Here is a 22,703-nt window from a genome sequence, read left to right as displayed (position 1 = left end):
AGAAAGATGGTTATCAAATCACGAGAGGAGAATAAAAAAATACCTAGGAAACTAACCTCAAAATAATTGACAGGATGTCTATAAGAACATACGTATCAATAATTTCCATAAATTAAATGGGCTAAATGCTCCAAACTGTAGAATGGCTGAATAGATTCAAAAACAAGACCTGTATATATGCTGCCTATAGGAGACTCACTTCAGCTCTAAGGGCACAAGTAGACTGAAAATGAGGGGGTGGAAACAGGTATTCCATGCAAACGGCAATCAAAAGACAGCTGTGGTACCAATATTTACATGAGACAAAATATACTTTAAAGTAAAGATTGTTATATAATGTCCTCCTAAGAGATCAATCCAAGAAGATATAACAATTCTTAACTATATAGGGACTCAACATAGGAGCACCTAATACATAAAGCAAATACTAACAGACAAAAGGGAGAAACTGATAATAATATAGTAATAGTAGGGGACAGCGCTCCATTTAAATCATTGAACAGATCATCCAGAAAGAATACCAATAAAGAATTACTAATCTTAAATGACACATGAGACACAATGAACTCAGTAGATATATATATATACACACACACATATATATATACACACATATAGAAAATTTCATCTAAAAGCTGCAGAATACACATTTTGAATTGCATGTGAACTAGTCTCCAGGATAGATCCCATACTAGGCCATAAAATGAGCCTTGATGAATTTAAGAAAATTGAAATCATATTAAGCATCTTTTCTGACCACAATTATGAGACTAGAAATTAACTGTGAGGTAAGAAAACACAAACAGGTGAAAGCTAAGCAATGTGCTACTAAACCACCAATGAATCACTAAAGAAATCAAGGAAATCAAAAAATAACTAGAGACAAGTGAAAATGAAACATGACATTCCAAAACCTATGGGACCCAGCAAAAGTACTTCTCTTAAGAGGGAAATTTATAGCAACAAGAACTCACCTCAGGAAACAAGAAGAATATAAAATAAACAACCTCATTTTATACCTAAAGGAACTAGAGAAAGAAGAGCAGATGAAACCCAGAATTAGTAGAAGAGAAGAAATCATAAAGATTAGAGCAGAAATAAATGAAATAGAGAAAAAATAAAAAATATCAATGAAACTAAAAGCTGGTTCTTTGAAAACATAAACAAAATTGATAAACCTTTAGCCAGACTCTTCAGGAAAAAAGGGGAGAGGGTCCAAATCTATAAAATCAGGAAAAGGAGAAGTTACAACCAACACCACAGAAATACAAAGATCATAAGAGACTACTAGGAGCAAATCTACAGCAATAAAATGGACAATCTAGAAGAAATGAACAAATTCTTAGAAGTGTACAATCTCAGGAAGAGCTGCCAAATGGTGAGGCAGCTCTGATTTTAGTGTGCTTGTAAGAGGAGGTGAGCTCAGGGCCTATCTGCAGAACAGCCGTTGATGTAGAAGACTGAAATCTGCCAGAAAAGATTTCTACAACTACAGACCTAAAGAAGGAACCACAACAAGATGGATGGGGGGCGGGGGAGGTGGTGCTGACTTGCAATATAATCAAATCCTATATCCCCTGGGTGGGTGGCCCACAAACAGGGGAATGGTTATGTTGCAGAAGTTCTCCCACAGGAGTGAGAGTTCTGAGCCCCAGGTCAGGCTCCCCAGCCCAGGAGTCTGGCACCAGAAAGATGAGCCTTCAGTGCATTTGTCTTTGAAGGCCAGGAGGGCTTTACTACAGGAGCCCCACAGGACTAGGGGTAACAGAGACTTTGCTCTTAAAAGGCACACACAAAATCTCATGTGTCCTGGGACCCAAAGCAAAAGCAGTAATTTAATAGGAACCTGAACCTGGGCCAGACCTATCTACTAGTTTTGGAGCGTCTCCTTGGGGTGGGGGTGGGGAGCAGAGGTGAGTGCAGCTCACTCTGGGGACACAGACACTGGAGGCAGACATATTGGGCACCATTTAACTGTGTGAACACTCCTGGCAGCTGGTATATTAGATCATTGGTGCCAAGACCTGGCCCCACCAAATAGCCTTCAGGTCCTGATGCTGGCGCACTGAGTGAGGACACAGTGCCACTCATCGGCAGACAGGCTGCCTGAAGACTTCCTGAGCCCACAATTATCTCTAGACATACTCCTGAACACTGATTGCCCTGCCTACCTGAGGGCCAAGGTTCAACTCCACCCACCAGTAGGCAGGCACCAGCCCTCCCACCAGGAAGCCTTCACAAGCCTCTAGACCAGTTGGCCCCAGCCCTGCCCACGAGCAGGCCGGTATCATCTTTGGGATACCCCAGACTCCATACCCACCTGTGTCAGGAACTGCATCCTCCTCCCCCACCAATTATCTGAAATGAGCTCTAACATCCCTGGGCCCTGTAGCCGGACTCCAGGAACCAGCTCTGCCTGCCAGTGGGTGGGCAACAGCCCCAGAGTCTTTGGGATTCTAACTCCTACTACCAGTGAGCCTGCACTAGCCCCAGAACACACAGGGTTCCACAACCACCCACCTCATGCCCAGGCCCCACTAAATAGCAGCCAGCAACATCCACACAAGGCAGAACCAGGCAACCAACTAGACTTGGGGCTATCCAAACCTACCAGTCTGCCAACATAGTCAGCCTGCCACAGCAGAGGGACCTGTGCAGCACTCTCACAGAGAAGCCCTAGAGGACACAACCTGGGTGATGAGAGAGAAATGCACAGCTGGGACACGTAAGATGTCTCTTACAGAGGTCCACCTCTCTTAGGTGGAGAAATGTAAATAACCTACCACATACAAAAAAATGCACATAGCAACTTAGACAAAATGAGGCTGCAGAGGAATATGTTCTAAGGAAAAATAAAACTCCAGAAGAAGAATTAAGTGAAGTGTAAATGAACAATCTACTCAAGAAAGAGTACAGAGTAATGATCATAAAGATGATCAACGAACTCAGGAGGAGAATGGATGCACAGGGCGAGAAGTTAGAAGTTTTAAAGAGTAAGAAAATATAAAGAACAACCAGAGATGAAAAATATAATAAATGAAATAAAAATACTAGAAGGAATCAACAGTAGACTAAATGATACAGAAAAACAGATCAGTGAGCTGGAAGACAGAGTAATGGGTATCACTGCTGCTGAACAGAAAAAAGAAAGAAAGAATGAGAAGAAATGAAGACAGTTTAAGACACTTCTGGGACAACATCAAGAACGCTAATATTCACATTGAAGGGATCCCAGAGGAAGAGAGAAAGAGAAAGCACCTGAGAAAATGAAGAGACAATAGCTAGAGATAACTTCCCTAGCCTGGGAAAGAAAACAGGCATTCAATTCTAGGAGGTGCAGAGAATCTCATACATTAGCCTGAAGAGGAACACTCACAAAGAAACACTAATCAAATGACAAAAATTAAAGAGAACGCTAAAAACAGCAAGGGAAAAGCAACAAACAACTTACATGGGAACTCCCATAAAACTATCAGCTGATTTTTCAGCAGAAACTCTGCAGGCCAGCAGTGGCAGAATATAAAGTGATGAAAGAGAAAAACCTACAACCAAGTGTAATCTACCCAGCAAGATTCTCATTCAGATGTGATGGCAGAATTACAAGTTTTACAGACAAGCAAAAGCTAAAAGAATTCAGCACCACCAAATAAGATTCACAACAAATGTTAAAGGAACTTCTTTAGGCAAAATAACAAGGCCACATTAGAAACAAACAAACAAAAAATTATGAAATGAAAAAGCTCACTGGTAAAGGCAAACATATAGTAAAGGTAGGAAATCATCCACACACAAAACTAGTAGGGAAGTTAAAGACAGAAGTATTATCCACAATAAGCAGTTAGAGATGCATAAAATAATTAGATGTAAAATGATATCAAAAACATTAATGCTAAGAGGAAGAGAGTACAAGCACAGTACATCTCAAATACATTTGAATTTAAGAGATCACCAACTTAAAACAATCTTGTTTATATATAGACTGCTATACAAAGTCTTCATGGTAACCACAAACCAAAAATCTGTAATAAACACACATACACACACACAAGAAAAAGGAATCCAAACATTACATTGACGATGGTTATCATATCACAAGTGAAGAGAACAAAAAGAAGAGGGGGAAAAAAGACCTACAAAAACAAATCAAATCAATTAACAAAATGGCAATAAGAACATACATATTGGAAATTGCCTTAAATGTAAATGTACTAAATACTCCAACCAAAAGATGTAGTAGACTGGCTGAAAGGATTCAAAACAAGACCCACATATATATGCTGCCTTGGAAAGACTCACTTCAGATCTACAGACACATACATAATGAAAGTGAGGGAATGGATAAATGTATTTCACACAGATGGAAATAAAAAGAAGGCCAGAGTAGCAATAGTTTTATCAGACAAAATAGACTTTAAAATAAAGACTGTTACAAGAGATAAAGGACACTACATAATGATCAAGGCATCAATCCAGGAAGAAGGTATAACAACTGTAAATATATATGCATCCAGCATAAATGTGAGCACTGCAATATATAAGGTGAATATTAACTGACATAAAAGAAGAAATCCAAAGTTACACAATAATAGTAGGGGCCCTTAATACTCCACTTACATCAATGGACAGATTATCCAGACAGAAAATCAGTAAGGAAACACAGGCTTTAAATAACAAATTAGACCAAATGGATTTAATTGTTTATAGAATATTTCATCCAATAGCAGAAAAATATACATTCTTTTCAGGTGCCCATAGAACATTCTCCAGGAGAAATCATATGATAGGCCACAAAATGAGACTTGGTAAATTTAAGAAAATGGAATCACATCAAGCATCTTTCCCGACCACAAAACTATGAGACTAGAAGTGAACTACAAAACAAACAAAAAACCCTGCAAATAACCCAAAGACATGGAGGCTAAACAACATACTTCTAAATAACCAAAGGATCACTGAAGAAATCAAAGAGGAAATTAAAAAATAATGAGACAAATGAATATGAAACACAGTGATCCAAAACCTATGGGACATAGCAAAAGCACTTGTAAGAGGAAAGTTTTTAGCCTTACAAGTTTTCCTCAGGAAACAAGAAAAATCTCAAGCAACCTAACCTTACACCTAAAGCAACTAGAGAAAGAAAAACAACAACAAAACCAAAGTTAAAAGAAGGAAAGAAATCATAAAAATTAGAGCAGAAATATATGCAATATAAACTAAAAACAATAGAAAAGATCAATAAAACTGAAAGCTGGTTCTTTGAAAAGATAAAATTGATAAACCTTTAGCCACACTAACAAGCATCAGAAAGAGAAATTAGGGAAACAATCCCATTTACCATCATATAAAAAAGAATAAAATATCTAGGATAAACCTACGTAAGGAGGCAAAAGATCTGTACTCAGAACACTGTTAAGATGCTGATGAAAGGAATTGAAAATAACACATACAGATGGAACAATATACTCTGTTCAGGGACTTCAAAAATCAGTATTGTTAAAATGACCATACAACCCAAGGCAATCTCCAGATTCAATGTCATCTCTACCAAAATAAAAATGACATTTTTCACAGAACTAGAACAAAAAAATTCTTTTAATTGCAGGGAAACAAAGAAGACCCTCAACAGCCAAAACAATCTTGAGAAAGAAGAACAGAGCTAGAAGAATCATGCCCTGACTTTAGACTCTAATCAAAACAGTATGGTACTGGCACAAAAACAGACACAATGATCAATGGAATAGGATAGAAAGCCCAGAAATAAACACATGCACTTCTTGTAAATCTATTTTTAAAAAAGAGGCAAGAATATACAAGAGAGAAAAGGCACTCTCTTCAGTAAGTGGTGTGGGGAAAATTAGACAGCTACATGTAAAAGAATGAAATTAGAACATTCTCTAACATCATATACAAAAATAAACTCAAAATGGATTAAAGACCTAACTGTAATACTGGATACTATAAAACTCCTAGAAGAAAACACAGGCGAAACACTCTTTGACGTAAATTGTGGTGATTTTTTTGGACCTGTCCCCTAAAGCAAAGGAAGTAAAAGGAAAATTAACAAATGGGACCTAATTTGACTTGAAAGCTGTCTCACAGCAAAGAAACCATCAATGCAATGAAAAGACAACCTACTAAGTGGGAGAAAATATTTGCTAATAATATGAGCAATAATGAGTTAATATCCAAAATATATAAACAGCTCATATAACTCAGTATCAAAGAAACAAACAACCCAATTTAAAAATGAGCAGAAAACCTGAATAGACATTTTTCCAAAGAAGACATAGAGATGGCCAACAGGCATATGAAAAGATGCTCAACATTAATTATCAGAGAAATGCAAATTAAAATCATCATGCAGTCACCTTACAGCTTTAATAATGGCTATCATCAAAAGGCCTCAAATAACAAATATTGGCTAGGATGTGGAGAAAAGGGAACCCTTGTACATTGTTGGTAGGAATGTAAATTGGAGCAACAACTGTGGAAAACAGTATGGAGGTTCCTCAAAAACTAAAAACAGAACTACCATATGACCCAGCAGTTTTCCTGGGTATATATCTGATAAAAGTGAAAACACTAATTTGAAAAGATACATACCCCCTAATATTCATAGCAACATATTTTTTTTTTTACAATTGCCAAGATACAGAAGCAACCTATGTGTCTTTCAATAGGTGAATGGATAAAGAGGATGTGGTGTGTATACATACACACACAATGGAATACTACTCAGCCATTAAAAAGAATGAAATTTTGCCATTTGCAACAACATGGATGGGATTGCAGGTAATAATTCAGACAGAGAAAGACCAATACTATATGATATCACATACATGGAATCTAAAAAATAAAACAAACAAGTGAATATAACCAAAACAAAACAGACTCAGATATAGAGAACAAACTAGTGATTACCAGTGGGGAGAGAGAAGAGGGGAGGCGCCAAATAGGGATAGGTGATTATCAGGTACAACCTATGTGTATAAAGTAAATACGCTACAAGGACATACTATACTTCAATAACGAAAATGAAAACCCACACACCAGAAAATGAGTCAACCTCAGATATGAAGTCTTCAGTTATAGTATCTACTTAAATGTTATAATATTTAGATAATTTGATACTAAAAAAAGAGACATAGATTTTAAGTGTTGGGGGTGGGTGAAGTACTTAATATCTGTGATCAACTCCCTCTTTTGTTAGAACACATCCTCAGGCAAGTATCTCTAACCTTCTAACTTGATTTTGAAAGGGGATCATTGTCATGGAGTAGGGAGAACAATTTATTTACCATTTTCCTAGAGATGATGCTCTGAGTTATTCTAAGTTTGGGGTTTGCTATACTCTGGCAATTTGAGTTTCAAGCTTAGTGCGTGTTGAAATACGATTTTAATATGTCCCAAAACAGAAACAGATAATCAAATTAAAACTGTTTCAACCATGTGATTTTCTAAATCTTGTCTCTGCTACTTAAGGGCTGTGTGATGTTAGATAAGCTAATCTCTCTGTGCCCTTTTGTTTCTCTATAAAATTGATATACTAATGGTATATTTGGCATTAAGTTGTTTTAAGGATTAAATGAGCTAAAATATTCAAAATGCTTAGGATACTGCTAAGAATATTATAGGGGAGGAAAGAAAAAGCCCCTTTTCTTCTACCACCCTAAATTCTTTGACTGGGTCCCTACAAATTAGAGTGACAGAAGACAGATTAACAAGAGAAAAGCAGTTTATTAATACAGGAAGCACACATCAACACAAAAGAAATTCAGTGATGAGTATCTCAAAGGGGTGATCAGAACTTGGGCATATACAGTGCCTTAAAAAAGAGTAATGAATTTTTAGAGAAGTGACAAGACCCCCTGAAAAGGGGTTTTAGACTTCCAAGGGTAGTAAACCAAGTGAAGGGAAATAACATGAAGGAAACTAAAGGATGATGAGAATTGTTTTAGTAGTATTTGTTAAGTTGATTCCTCTTGGTGGTGTCTGTGGGCTGATAAGAGTCTAGATTCATCTCCAGTAATTAATGGTTGGGGGAGGATACAGACTTCTTCTGTATATAGCTTCTCAGTTGTCTTCAATACTATAGAGCTACAGTAATTAAAACAGCATGGTATTAGTAAAAAAACAGACATATGGATCAATGGAACAGAACAGGGAGCCCAGAAATAAATCCAAACGTTTGATCAATTACTCTTTGACAAAGGAGGCAAGAACATACAATAGAGTAAAGGCAGTCTCTTCAGCAAATGGTGTTGGGAAAACTGGACAGCTGCATATAAATCAATGAAGTTAAAACACTCCCTCACACCATACACAGAAATCAACTCAAAATGGCTTAAAGACTTGAACATAAGACAAGACACTATAACCTCTCAAAAGAAAACGTAGGCAAAACATTATCTGACATAAATATCAGCAATGTTCTCCTAGGGCGTCTACCCAGGCAATAGAAATAAAAGCAAAAATAAAAAAATGGGACCTCATTAAACTTAGAAGCTTTTGCCCAGCAAAGGAAACCATAAGCAAAGCAAAAAGACAACCTACAGGAATGGGAGAAAATATTTGCAAAAGATGAGGCTGACAAGGGCTTAATTTCCAGAATGTATAAACAGCTCATACAACTTAGTAAGAAAAAAACAAAGAACCTAATCCAAAAATGGGCAGAAGACCTAAAGAGCAATTCTCCAATGAAGACATACAAATGGCCAATAAACACATGAAAAAATGCTCAATATCACTAATTATCAGAGAAATGCGAATCAAAAGTACAATGAGATATCACCTCACACCAGTCAGAATGGCCATCATTTAGAAGTCCACAAATGATAAATGCTGCAGATGCTGTGGAGAAAGGGGAACCCTCCTACACTGTTGGTGGGAATGTAGTTTGCTGCAGCTGTTAATGGAAAACAGTATGGAGATTCCTCAGAAGATGAAATACAGACTTACCATATGATCCACTAGTCCCACTTCTGGGCGTATATCCAGAAGGAACCTTAATTCAAAGAGATACATGCACCCGAATGTTCATAGCAGCACTATATACAATAACCAAGACATAGAAACAACATAAATGTGCACTGACAGATGACTGGATAAGTAAGTTTTAGTATATTTATACAATGGAAAACTACTCAGCCATAAAAAAGAATAATAATGCCATTTGCAGCAACATGAATGGAACTAGAGATTCTCATTCTAAGTGAAATAAGCCAGAAAAACAAAGAAAAATACAACATGATATCACATATGTGGAATCTGGAAAAAAAAAAAAGACAAACGAACTTATTTGCAAAACAGAAACAGACTCTCATAGAGGTTACGGGGGGAGGAATGGAGGGGGAAGTTATACATTTACAATAAATTGGGAGTTACAGATATTCAGATACTAACTGATATATAGATAAAGAACAAGTTCATGCTGTATATCACTGGGAACTATATTCGATACCTTGTGGTAACTCATGGTGAAAAAGAATATGAAAATGAATATATGTATGTTCATGTATGACTGAAGTATTGTGCTGTACACCAGAAACTGACACAATGTTGTAACCTGACTATACTTAAAAAAAAAAAAAAATACACACACACACACACACACACACACACACACACAAAGAAAAAAGCCAAAAAACAAAGCAGCATGTTTGGGTGGCATACTCCCTACAATATATTAAATGCTCACAAAATATTAGCAGTTATTATTAACACCATTATTAATTTATGCCATTAAATATATTCCATATCTACTTCTTAGAAACCTGGAGAAATGCACAATGAACAAGAAACTCTCTGCTTTTGAGTTCTGTCTAAGGAGAGACAAGTATCCATCAAATGGTATATAATGAAACCATTAGCCACATGCCATGGTTGCACTGAAGAGAATCAACAAAGTTTGCCTTGGCAAAGCATGAACATGAATAGTTGAGCTCCTTTCTGAAATTCATCAAATTTGCGCACTAGTTCATCCAGACTATAAGAAACCTATGCTCGCATTAGTACCTGTCAGAGTCAGTAGCTGGATTCCCAAAGCACTGAGGTTCATTTTCACAGGAATAAGTTTCTTTCACACTTAATATAAATATAATGTTAAATAAATCATGTAATTTTGTACTTAATAACATGCCACTAGAACAGACAAGTTTGGGAACAAACCAAGACCTCTTGGTAAATACAAAACTCACCAGAGGGAATTTCTAAGTATATATGAATGTTTCCCAATAGGTTTAAGCATGAGAGCAGGGGAAAAAATATATACTCCTAAAAGTCATCCCAGACACATTGCATCTGAATCCCCTGAGCAGTTTTTAAATTTCTCACGTTATTCTTATACACACTCAATTTGCTAAACACTGCTGCCATATTTTAGAGCACTTGCTAACATTTTTTTCAGAGACTGCTTTTTATTTTTTAAAAACAACTCTATTCTGGTCTAATTTCTGTACAGTAAGCTACACATACTTCAGATGTATAATCTGATTAGTTCTATAAGGCCACCATCACCCTGATGCCAAAACCAAAGATATCCCAAAAAAGAAAAATACAGATCACTATCCCTTATGAATATAGATGCAAAAATCCTCAACAAAATACTAGCAAATCGACTCCAAAAATGCATTAAAATGATCAAACACCATGATCAAGTGGGATTTATCCCAGGGATGCAAGCATTTTTCAATACCCACAAATCAATCAATGTGATACATACACCACATCAACAAATTGAAGAATAAAAAACATGGTCATCTCAGTAGATGCAGAAAAAGCTCCTGATAAAATTCAACATTCACTTATGATAAAAACTCAAAGTGGGCACAGATGGAACATACCTCAACATAATAAAGGCCATATATGACAATGCCGCAGCTATCATACTTAATGGTGAAAAGCTGACATTTAATAAAAGGGAAAAAACTGCAATGCAGTAGGGCAGCAATCTAGATGGTAATTCCAAGACAACCCTATTGAAATAGAGTTTTCCTTCCCATCATTAGTGTAGTAGATGTTTATTGGGTTGCTGTTTTAAAATTTTTTTAAAAATCTGCCTGATATCAAAATTTCTTTCCCCTATGAAGGGAAGTCCCTGTGAGCCTGGTGGAAAGCTGGGCTTACCTCCCCACAGAAGGTGAGAATCTAGGCATTTTGTTCCTAAGTTGAGGTACAAGCACATGACCTCAGTTCAGTCAACTGGATGAGCTCTCCCAGGATGTTATGTCTGAAAGAAGTGAGGCAAAGATGTAGAGGCAGTTCAAGATTATTCATGCTAGTTGTGGATCAAGATTCTGGCAATGGTGGCACAAAGGTGAAGAGAGAGCAACGCTGCCACGCTGGAGAAGTATTTTTGATGAAGTGGTGGCGGTGGGAGTGTCAGAAACATCAATGCCCTAAACATGTTTCTATAGCAAAATCTTGGTGGTATTCTTGTGATACTCGGCTTCCCTTGGTTACTGCCTTGTTCTCAGTGTTTTTCATCGCTACTGTAAACTATTACATGTATATGTATATGTAGTATTTACATATGTACACACATTCAATAAGTATGCTTTTTTCTTAAATAGGTAATTTTTGACCTGTACAACCAAATGTGTATCTTCTTTGAGTCGAGTATCTGCAGAACCACTTCAACCCTCTGACACCCATGGCTGAGAGTACAGATGAATACATCTTCTTTTAGGGTTCCCAGAGCAAAGAACTAACATTTCTACTATTTACTCACAATCTAGGTGGATTTTTTATGATCAGCTTCAACATAATAGAAATTTGCCTATCTGGTACTTGTAGTTTGAAAATTTTTAAGTATTTCAAAATCAGATTATTTTAATTTTTAAAATTTTCACAGTAAATTATATAGTGATCCATTTGTTTACTGGCATAAACCATTATGGTAGCGAAAATACTTACAGATAGTAATGCACCAGTAAACTGTGAGCAAATTTACTTGGCTAAAGAAAGGATTCTTTATTGTCACACTTTCAAAATGGATGTTTAGTAACAAGTTTAACAATTCTGTAAAATGTGAAAGGTTATCTTTCTACTGTTTGTGAGTAATTTTACCGTAAGGCATTCCTTCATTAAATACCTTCAACCTTTGTGATTCAACATTCATGGTTTGAATAGATCAATCAATCAACTTAATACTTATGTATTTCTTCTGGCTAAAATTAAGCAAACATTTTAATGTTCTGTTGATTTTGAAGTTTGCAGATTATCTTGAATAATATACTTGCTATTCAAGAGAAACCATTCATTTATTACCTTAAGGCAGCCATTTTCAAATGTCAACTTAATGAATTATCTAAATTATTTTGATCAGATAAGCTCATTATAGTTATTAAGAAATATATAGATCTGTTTTTAATAACTACATAGTCAATAAAATTGTCTACATGGATACATTTGATTGAGTGTTGCCAAAAACTACTCAAGTTGGCTTACAGAGTAAAATAGTAGACTCACATAATTGAAAGTCAAGAGGAAGAATGGATTCTAGGTTGGTTTGATTTAGCATTTCTATCATATCACCAAGGAGTAAGTTTCTCTCTGTCTCTCAGCTCTGCCTTACATGGTATCATTTCAAGGTAGAAACAAAACGTAGGATTTACAGATTTCATATCCATACTGTATATATTCCAAAGGGGAGAAAGGGTTAGCTTTTGGTTGTTCTCTCAGAAATGCAAGATACTACTGCTCTTAGAAGCCTCCAAAAAAAAATTTTCCTTCAAATTTTATTGCCAAGATCTGGTCATATGCCCATTACTAAAATAATATATTTGATTAAAGAATTACCTTATGCTGACTTAATTAGGACTATTATCTGAATCAGTATTATGACAACTGAAATCAGATGAATCAAGTTATATACATAGCATTAGGACAGACTCCTGGAGCTTTTTCTCCAAACTGTAAGGCATATGCTGAATGTCACATAGAATATTTATAGACTTTGTATTTATTACATGCCCATAAAGAGTACACAGTGTGATAAATGTTATAGAACATGAAGGGTATGATGTAGTTAGGAAGACAAGAAACACAAAACCACTGAAAGCTGTCAACTGAACGAGAAAATGCACAACGTAAAATTTGTGAGTTAAGTTTTATCAAGGGACCTTACTGAGGACTATAACTCAGGAGACCGCCTCTCAGATAGCTCTGAGGCATGTGTTCCAGAGCGATAAGGGAGGAGCCACTATATATATGAGGTCCCCCCCCTCCTTGGGAAAAAAGGTAGTTGAACATCAAAAGATTTTGCTAATCACAAAGAACAGACATCTCAAGTTAATGATTTTAGTGCATGTATGCGTATGGGAAGATGCAAGAATCTGGGTACACTGAAATTATTCTTTAGATATGCATCTTAACTATCTAGGGACAGTATCTAAAGCACAGAATGCTTTGTGTTTTTCTCCATCCTGAATTCCCCTCAAGGTGCATTGTCAGTGGGCAACTGCAGTGATTGATGGCTTGACCCTTGTGGAAGTAGAATGGCAGGCAGCATTCTTTGTTTACATAACAAAACAGTATTTTCTAACTATGTATCTATACATATCTATACATATATACATATACACAGAATAAAGTGAAAATTATTGTAAAATATAAAATTAAATAATTTCATACCATATAATATTCTAAGTGCTTTATATGGAAAATAAGTTAATAATTTAAATTATTGATTATATGCTTGGCTTTCAACATAGACCGTAAACTTCTCTTTGCTATCCCTGAGCACCTAACACAGTGACCTCCTCATATTAGAAGTTTAATAAGGACTGTTGAGCAAAGTGAGGCAGGAAGATCAATATTGGCTCACTCACTCACCTTGTTTAAATAGACAGAGCCTACGTTATAAATTTTGCCTTTAGAGTGAGCTTTCTAAAGCAAATAGTTCACACCTTTTTCATTACTGGAATAAAAAATGAATTACTCATTTTGTTTGGTTTTGTGGCCTCAGCATTATTGTTCACTAAAGGTAATGAAGGTAAGGAAAGAGTAATGGAGAAAACACAGGTGCAAATATTTGGAGGTCTGGATTGAAGGAAATGCATCCTATGTTAATTGACAAGTGCCGGTAGGGTATTCAGATGAAATTGTCCTTGGAGGGTGACAGGCCCTAACTGCTGAAATACTAAGAGAAATGAGCTCCAAGTAAGAAAGAAAAGTTATACAAATATTGAAATGTAGGTCATCCATATATTCAGAGGTACAATGGAAAGAAAACTGCAAGGATGAAACTGAAATAAGAACAAAACAAAAAAAACCAATTGAACGAGTATGAAAAATCATGGTTAACTGTATCACCATCTCCAAATTTTAGAAGATGCTAAGGATTGTTTTAATCTTGTCTGATTTCTGTCTCCCATTTTGATTCAATGGAATCGTTTTGAGTGCAGAAATCTAATTTTTCTTTGCTGATAGACCATCACAAACTGTGTCGCTCAGAGATCACCTTCCTTAAATATTCTTAAAAAAAAAATCATCTTTCTCAGGAAACTTCTCGAGAAACAATGTAGTTAGATGGACCGAGAAGTCTAGAATAGAATTGTTTACTCTCTCTACTCGTCTTTGTTCTATTTTAAATGTAATTGTACTGGAAACAGAATCATTTTTTCCATTTCTTGGGCCATAACTCAGTAAGACGATCTATATTTAAAAGAAACAAACAAACCATATGCTGGATTGGTTAACTAACATTTTTTGTTCAGTGGAAAAATCCCACTTGGCAGTCCATACAGATTTTAAAGCTCCTAATGTATCAACACAGATATCTTCACTTTGTAATTAAATTACTTACGAGGACTGTTGGGCACAGTTTTCCACAAGTGTCTTCTGAATTCAGCCAGTCATTTAAAGAACTGTCAAATGCACATCATACATTGTGCTCTGTCAGTGGTACTCACAGGAAATAAGAGACGTGATGCCTATAGCAACATGAGCCCTTCCTTTCCAACGGGGAAGAAAAACACTACCGAGTTACGTCTGTTATCCACTGCTCCAAAGTCACTCAAAATTTAGTGGCTTAAAATAACTACTCAACATGGCCATTAGGCAGGCCTGAGCTAGACACTTCTTCTGGCCTGGGCCAGGCTGGGATCTGTCATCTCCTGACTGTGTTTGTCTGCAGCCAGTGCGTCTGCTGCCTGCTTGGCTTGGGACTAGCTAATACAGGAAGGCCTCAGCAGAACAGCTCCCCTCTGCTCTGTGTGTTCTCTTTTCCCGGAAGGCTAACCCAGGATTTTCACATGGGGGCTTGGCAGGGTTCCAGAGGAAGACATGAAACACGCCAGAAACTCTGAGGCATGAGCTCACCATATATATCACATTCATTAAGGCCAAACCCGATTCAGCACATAGGGGAATGTGTGTTCCATCCCACCTCTTGATTGGAAGAATTGCCAAATTCTATTTTGAGGTAGCCTGCAGACAGGGAGGAGAGTAATTGTCACCATTTTTGCAAACAATCTATCATACATCTTTCTGCCTTAGGTGTCTGCAGAGTGAGTTGATGGCTTGACAACAACAATAATGGTCTTAAGTCTTATTCTGCTTTTGCTAGTTTAGACCACATTCAAATTTAGCTGAGTGGACATCTGTACTATAGAGTACAGCCATGTATTTTGTGAATTCTCATGGACATAATATCAAAGTCAAATAATCTTTTCTAATGTTGATTAAAATACAATAATCCACCGTTAACTATCCCTATAGTACAGTTAGTATAATCATGAAAAAGAGTTAGCAACAACTGTAAGGAACTGAGCTGACCTTTTCTCTCGATGTTCAGGATGTATACCCAGTCAGTTTTCAAAGGCATGACTTATGATTTAGTGTGATTTCACTTAGGAATTCCTCAACGTGGGGTATAATGAATATTAATTAAAATTTAGAATGGGTGGCATCCTTCACCCATTTATGAATCCAAGAAGGAACATTTGAAAGAGAGGCATTGTTTCCATTGTTAATTTGCTAATTCACACACCAGGAAATGACTCATGAAAACTTTAGATGCCTTTGTTTCAAAATTCATTTTCTTCAGTTTTCCTTCTCTTTAACTGAGTGGAAAAGATTTGTCAGTTGAGTAAAGATGCTTCATCTCCTTCACTGATGCTGCCGGGAGTTATTAATTAGGTTTCTGAGTTTGGCGCTGTTCTTTCCTGGTCACCGTGATGTGTCATTGAGACAGACCCATTAAAATGAGTGATGTGTGTTGTAATTTCATTAGTGTCATCAATAATGTATTACACTTTCCTTTTAGTAGTCTCTTTGTGTTGTGTGTGGGTCACGATGACTGTATGAATTACATTTATAAGATCCAAATTGTTACAGATGAGAGAAGATAGGCATGAGGGTAGAATTAATGTTATTTTAAACACGGTAACTACTAAAATGATTTCAATTAAATAATATTTTAATTAGGTCTGATGTCTCTGCATGCCATACTGAGATACATGTTGTGTGTATGCAAATAGAATGGTAATTTATTGAATTAATAACACAGTCTATTCTTTCTGCCAGCAAATTTTTCTGAATCGAACTAAAGCAGGGATATCTAAGAGCAGCAACAGTTCAGAGAGGAGTGTGATTCCTTGTGGTTATAAAGAACAGATTCTTGACATGGAATCTCTTCAAGGGTGTTTTCTCACTTTCTTTCCACCCTTTTTTCCTGCCTGACATGTCCCTTTTGACTGCCTATTTGTCAATTCCTAGTCTGTCCTCATCTGAAAAACACAATTCTGTCACTGAGAAGGTGAGACATATTTGAGTATTCCGATACAGTATATATTGATGACATCTTTTAACTCCATTTAACTGAGGTTGAATTTTGGTCACATAACATGGGAATACAAAGATCTTTTGGCTTAGAAGCTCCCATCAGAAACACTGATCTAAGTGAAATATTTTCAAAGGCGAGAATCATTTGCATATTAAAAATTGGAACAATAGTAGTTTTTTGCTCCCCAGGGATGATCCCAGGGTACTTGGGGTTATTGACTGAACAGGTAAGGAAGTTCTCAGAACTAATAAGTATATGTAAACAAATGTGATAAAATGTAAAAACCTGGCTGGGTTTTTTGTCTTCCATTCAAATATTAAAACTAAAATAATACGATACTTTTTTGGAAAGGGGCTCTACAGAAATTTGTTTTCCGTAAGCAGGAAGCTAAGTGGTTTTTAGTACACCAAAGAGAACTAGTAAAAGATAAGCTACTTCTGAAAACCGTAGGAGAAATTATCCTCCTCATGAAAATTTAAAGGTATTTTTGTCATCCTCAATTTGCTTTTAAGGTACAGCAATCTATCAAGGTAAAAACAAAAAATTCTATTATAACAAAGATCAAGTGACTTAAGTTACATCAGCAACTATCCCAAATGAAGATTTTTCTCTTAAATTATGATGAAAGAGTCCCAGTCACTAATCTTCACCCAGAATCTTAAGTATCTATAGTTTTAAGCTGATTTGTATCCAATTTGAGTAGAAATGGATATGAGTGTTTATCTTACATAATAGCTTGCCACAGCCTACTACTTGAATCATGTAGCATATGGAAAATGTGTTTAGCTCCTTGTACAATTTCACGAACCAAAAAAGAATCCATTTCTATTCACATGGCTTGTTTACAGTCATTATAAAAGTATTACTGTGTTGCTTACTAGTTAGGAAAAGCAAATGTTGGCACACTGCAGACTCCACTGCACTGGTCTTTAAGAAATTTACGTATTGCTTTCCAGTTTAAAAAAAAAGACAGTAATTGTGTGTCTTGTGCTTTAGACCTGAACACTCATTTTAGGGTGTATTTTTATTCTTCCACATTATCTCTTTTCTAGATTATTTTGTACCAGTTATGGCTGAGGTTTTACATCAGTATATTCGAGATTGTGCTCATGCTTAAATGAGTTGTCATTGAGGGATTAATCCTGTAACTTTTATGAGCATGTTTTATTAATATCTTATCATTAAATAGAATATTAATAATATTTAACATTTAATAACCATAGAATATGTATATGGCAATGTATTTCATGCCAGGGGGGTTTACATAGCCAGAAAAGTCACTATAACAGCTCCCAAAATCATGCTCCCCATAATGTATTAATTACACTGGTTACAACTCAAGTCATTTAAAGGGGCAGTTCTGGATAACAATGATTATAATATTTTTGTTTTTCAGCACACTGAGCAGTATGTCCTCAAGGAATGGAAGTATTTGGTACAGCTTTTGAAATTATTTTTACACTCTTAAGTTCTAGAAGTATTATTTGCCAAGAAATGATTTATAATTAAATATGAAATTGATGAACTAGAGGGAGAGAACTCAAAACTATAAATGTTATGAAAGATGATTAAATATTGTTATACTAATTTTGTTATTCTTAATGATAAAACAGTATAAATTGTCCACAAATACTTTAAGTGATTGAATAATTCAAATGTATTTAAAACTGTTTTTATCCTCAAAACACCTTAAATATTAAATCAGTGTTTATCTATCTACCTATCCATCTTTTCAAATGGTTCACTGTAAATTTAAACATATTTGATAGATATCCTGACACCAAAAACCCACTCCTTTTTTATGGCAATTAGGGACTAGGTTAACATGAAAGTAACTTTTTTACAGCTTCTGTAGGCAAATACATGTGATTATCTGAGGCAGTTTCACCTTCATTTGGGAAAATTCCATGTTTGTATCAAGGTTTCTTTGTATTATGGTTTATTTTACCACTCTCCTCCTCCTTTAATGATATAAAATATAAATATTATAATATTTACTGAAACTCTCATTAGGTGTTTTGCTAATTCTGTTTTGTTTGAGTCATTTTGATACAATAAAAACTTAACTTTTACACATAAAAACACATGTGTACATGGAAGCAACCTAAATGTCCACTGACAGATTACTAAAGAAGTTGTGGTATATTTGTAGAATGGAATACTACTCAGCTATAAAAAGGAATAAAATAATGCCATTTGCAGCAACATGGATGGACCTAGAGATTGTCATTCTAAGTGAAGTAAGCCAGAAAGAGAAAGAAAAATACCATATATCACTCACATGTGGAATCTAAAAAAAGGAAGAAAAGGACACTAATGAACTCATCTACAAAACAGAAACAGACTCACAGACATCATAAACAATCTTATGGTTACTGGGGAAAGGGGATGGGAAGGAATAAATTGGGAGTTTGAGACTTGCAAATGTTAGCCATTATATATAAAAATAGATTTTAAAAAAAGTTTCTTCCGTATAGCACAGGGAATTATATTCAATATCTTATAATAATCTTTAATGAAAAAGAATATGAAAACAAATATATGTATGTATATGCATGACTGGGGACATTGTGCTGTACACCAGAAATTAATGCATTGTAACTGACTATCCTTGAAGTTAAAAAAAACACATGTATACTTGTATTTATGTGTATTTATATATAATTGCTTATAGGATTGTTTTAACATAGTGCGGTGGCTTCTTCTGAACATCTCTTTAACCTTATTAATACTGTGGAGATAGCAGAAGAGAAGTCCCTATTTCAAGGACTGTTCTTGTAAAAGTAGATCCACATTTTTTCTCAGAGTACCGCTCACAGCCAAAGCACTGCTCGTGACCCACTTGCCACTCCATTTGGAAGATGTTTTTCTCCCTTCTGTAGCCAGGGAATATGTGTTTCTTAATGCACAGGTTATACCTGCTTTCAAGAATATTTGGAATATAAAGAAGTATCTTCCTTGCACTGCTCTTTTAATTCATTTAATGTCAAGTGTACTCACAGGAACAAAGATCAAGGATATTGGATTATTAGATATAGTTCCCATTTCAAATAATACATTGTGAAAAAAAAAATATTGAAGTAATCTCTGAATTCAAGGATCTTCTGTCCCACTGCCACCCAACAGGTACTATTATCAACTGATAATAGTTGACCCCAAAATCTGCTATTTTTAAGTTAGTTGATGCTTAAAATGCAAAAGAACCTGAATTGAGGTCATTTATACTGACATTAGAGGGTCTACTAAATTCTTGTCACTGAACAAAGCCTGATAAAAATTTAAGTCAATTAAATAGAGGCATAATGCAAGACCTCCTATGTTCACAACGCAGAATGAAATCTGCTGAAGAGGCAAGGTATCTCTCACCCCTGACATGTAAAGCAATAATACCGTAGTGTATCTTGAAATATAGGGATCAGGGTCCCACAACAGAGAAGAAAAGAACTAAGTATCTGCAGAAAGCAGTTGGATATTTAAGGAAAAGGAGTGACTTGCAGGGTTCTGGCATGAGCAATTAGGTAAATTTCAGTGCCCATTCACCACCACAGAATACAGAGTGGGAAGTTCGGGAGCAGTTGAGGTAGTGGAGCCTTGATAAGATGGGAAATGATGGCCCAGAACTCTATATAAAAATGAGGTTGGTGCTAGGGAAACATGTAAGTTAATTAAATCTTGTACTGTGGCCCTTGCTCCATTTTCTCAAACTTAACTACCATTGTGTAACTCACATCTTTGTCACTTTTCATCTGGACTGAGCAGTTCTCTAGGCTTTATATTACAACCAAAGTAATTATTCCAAAATACAATCTAATAACCTTTCTTACTTGGTTAAAAACTTTCATTAGTTTCCTATTGCCCGAGAAAAACTGTAACCTCCTTAGCCTGATAGGGAAGACCATGCATGACATGGTCATGACTTTTGCTCTCCCAGCTCTTCTCCCAAAGCTTCCGTCTCTGGCCTTGCACTGTGGTCATATAGAAACACTGGTAATGATGCACGGAGGACACCAAGCTGTTTTACAAATCCATACCCTGCCCGTGCTATTCCTCCTGCATAGGGTGCTGTCTCCACTTTCTAGCTTGTCTCCTTTCCAAAACCCCAGTAACTGGCAATTCCCATCATCCTTCAAGATAAAGCTGAAATATTCTCCATTATAAACTTTTTTCTGAACTTTGCCAGCAGCAGTCTGTCGTCTGTTATCACTAGACCTTACACGTCTAATATGACAATTAGACAACTATATTTTAATTATTTACACAGCTGCCTCTCTTATTAGACCATAACATTTCAGCTATTTCAGCTAGTTTGGGTTGGAAATAAGTCAAACGATGCAATGATCCATAGTGTTCTCCCAAAATGTACCTCCTTCTATCAATCAGTGAATAAAAGGAACCTCTTTAGACATGCCCAAGGCCAAATTCCTCTTCCTCGGATATTTGGATACATTTCAAGGTAGCATCTTATTACACACTCTACACTTCGGAGAAGACATCTAGATGTCAAACATATACAAAGGGAGAGAACAGTATAATGAATCCACTACCCAATTTCAACAATTATTAATTAATAGTCGGTCTTGTTCTACTTGCACTGTCCATATCTCCACCCTTTTTCCTTCTAAATATTTTGAAGCAAATATAAGAAATAGCATTTCACTTGCAAATATTACTGTATGTATTTCTAGAAGGACACTTTGAAATCGTACTGATATCATTATCATACCCAAAATGTTAACAACTTCTTAGTAAGTCTTTAATTAGTATTCAGTTTTGTACGACATTTCATTTTTTTGTTTGAGAACAGACCTAGTCAAGTCTATACTTTGTGACTGGTTGATATGTTTTGTTTGGTCTAAAGCAGCTATACTCAACTGGGGGCAATTTTGTCCTGTAAGGGACCATTCTGGCAGTCTGGAGACATTTTTGGTTTTCACAACAGCTATGGACTGAACGTTTGTGTTCTCCCAAAATGCATATGTTAAAATCCTAACCTCAATGGGATAGTATTTGGAGATGGGCCTTTGGGAAGTAACGCAGGTTAGATTAGGTCATGCAGGTGGGGTCCTCTTGACGGGACTAATGTCCTTATGAAAAAGAAGAGAAGTCACAGATCACTCTGTGTGCATGCACAAGACCTTGTCAGACTATAACTAGGAAGCGACCTCTCACCAAGAATCTAACCACGCTGGCACCCTGCTCATGGAATTACAGCCTTCAGAACTGTGAGAAATAAATATTTGTTGTTTAAGCCACCAGTCTATGGTATTCTACGACAGCAGCCCCATCTCACAGACAACTCAAGGACGGGATGCTACTGGTATCGAGTGGGTGGAGGTCAGGGATACTGCTAAACATGCTACAATGCACAGGACCGCGGCCACAATGAACAATTATCCCCCCACCCGCTCCCTGCCTGCTCTACCGCCCAGTGTCAATAATGCAAGGCTGAGAAATCCTAGTCTGGAGGCTCCTCCTTATTTCTTACTGCAATTTATTTTTTGAATAAACTGGATCATTTGTCCTATAGAATTTCCCACAGTATGTTGCTGATGACAAAACCATAGTATAATTTATGTATTTTTCTTTCCCTCATTATTTATTAGACATTAGATTGAGAAGCCTCATCAGATTCAGATTCAACTTTTTTTTTTTTTTAGCAAAACTACTTTTTTTCATAGATAGTATTGTGTAATTCCATCAAGAGGTACATACAATCTCCTCCTCTCCTTCTCTCTCATCACTATAGGGAACTTTTGATGGTAAATGTCTATATCCATTCATAGAGGCCAAAAATGATAATACTGTATTTTTATAATTTCTTCACTTATTACAAACGTCACTGTTTCTTGGAAATATCTTTATGACGTTTGATATGAAAATAGCACTGCATAAAACACTTCCTCCTTCTGTATTTCTT

General features: G+C 36.1%; 1 protein-coding gene and 1 long non-coding RNA gene across 12 annotated transcripts in view; one reads left to right on the top strand and one right to left on the bottom strand.

The window, feature by feature from the left end:
- The window catches only part of LOC123614779 (uncharacterized), an 873,628-nt gene that overhangs the window by 37,291 nt on the left and 813,634 nt on the right, over positions 1–22,703 (bottom strand). The window lies entirely within an intron of this gene.
- NAALADL2 (N-acetylated alpha-linked acidic dipeptidase like 2) overlaps positions 1–22,703 on the top strand; it is a 1,180,713-nt gene that overhangs the window by 1,150,654 nt on the left and 7,356 nt on the right. Inside the window, exon 14 of one of the 9 annotated variants that reach the window (XM_074367743.1) lies at positions 18,183–22,698. The exons of 7 other annotated variants lie outside the window; for them this stretch is intronic. In XM_074367743.1, coding sequence (XP_074223844.1) covers positions 18,183–18,234 — 52 coding nt within the window. In that variant the 3' untranslated portion in view covers positions 18,235–22,698. Of the gene's footprint in view, positions 1–18,182; positions 22,699–22,703 lie in introns of those variants that run through there. One more of the 9 variants, XM_074367752.1, reaches the window with a different exon arrangement.

The sequence above is a fragment of the Camelus bactrianus genome, chromosome 1 (assembly GCF_048773025.1).
Source record: "Camelus bactrianus isolate YW-2024 breed Bactrian camel chromosome 1, ASM4877302v1, whole genome shotgun sequence".
NCBI lineage: Eukaryota > Metazoa > Chordata > Mammalia > Artiodactyla > Camelidae > Camelus > Camelus bactrianus.
The sequence above is the reverse complement of the archived record's forward strand: the minus strand, read 5'-3'. Positions and strand labels throughout refer to the sequence as shown.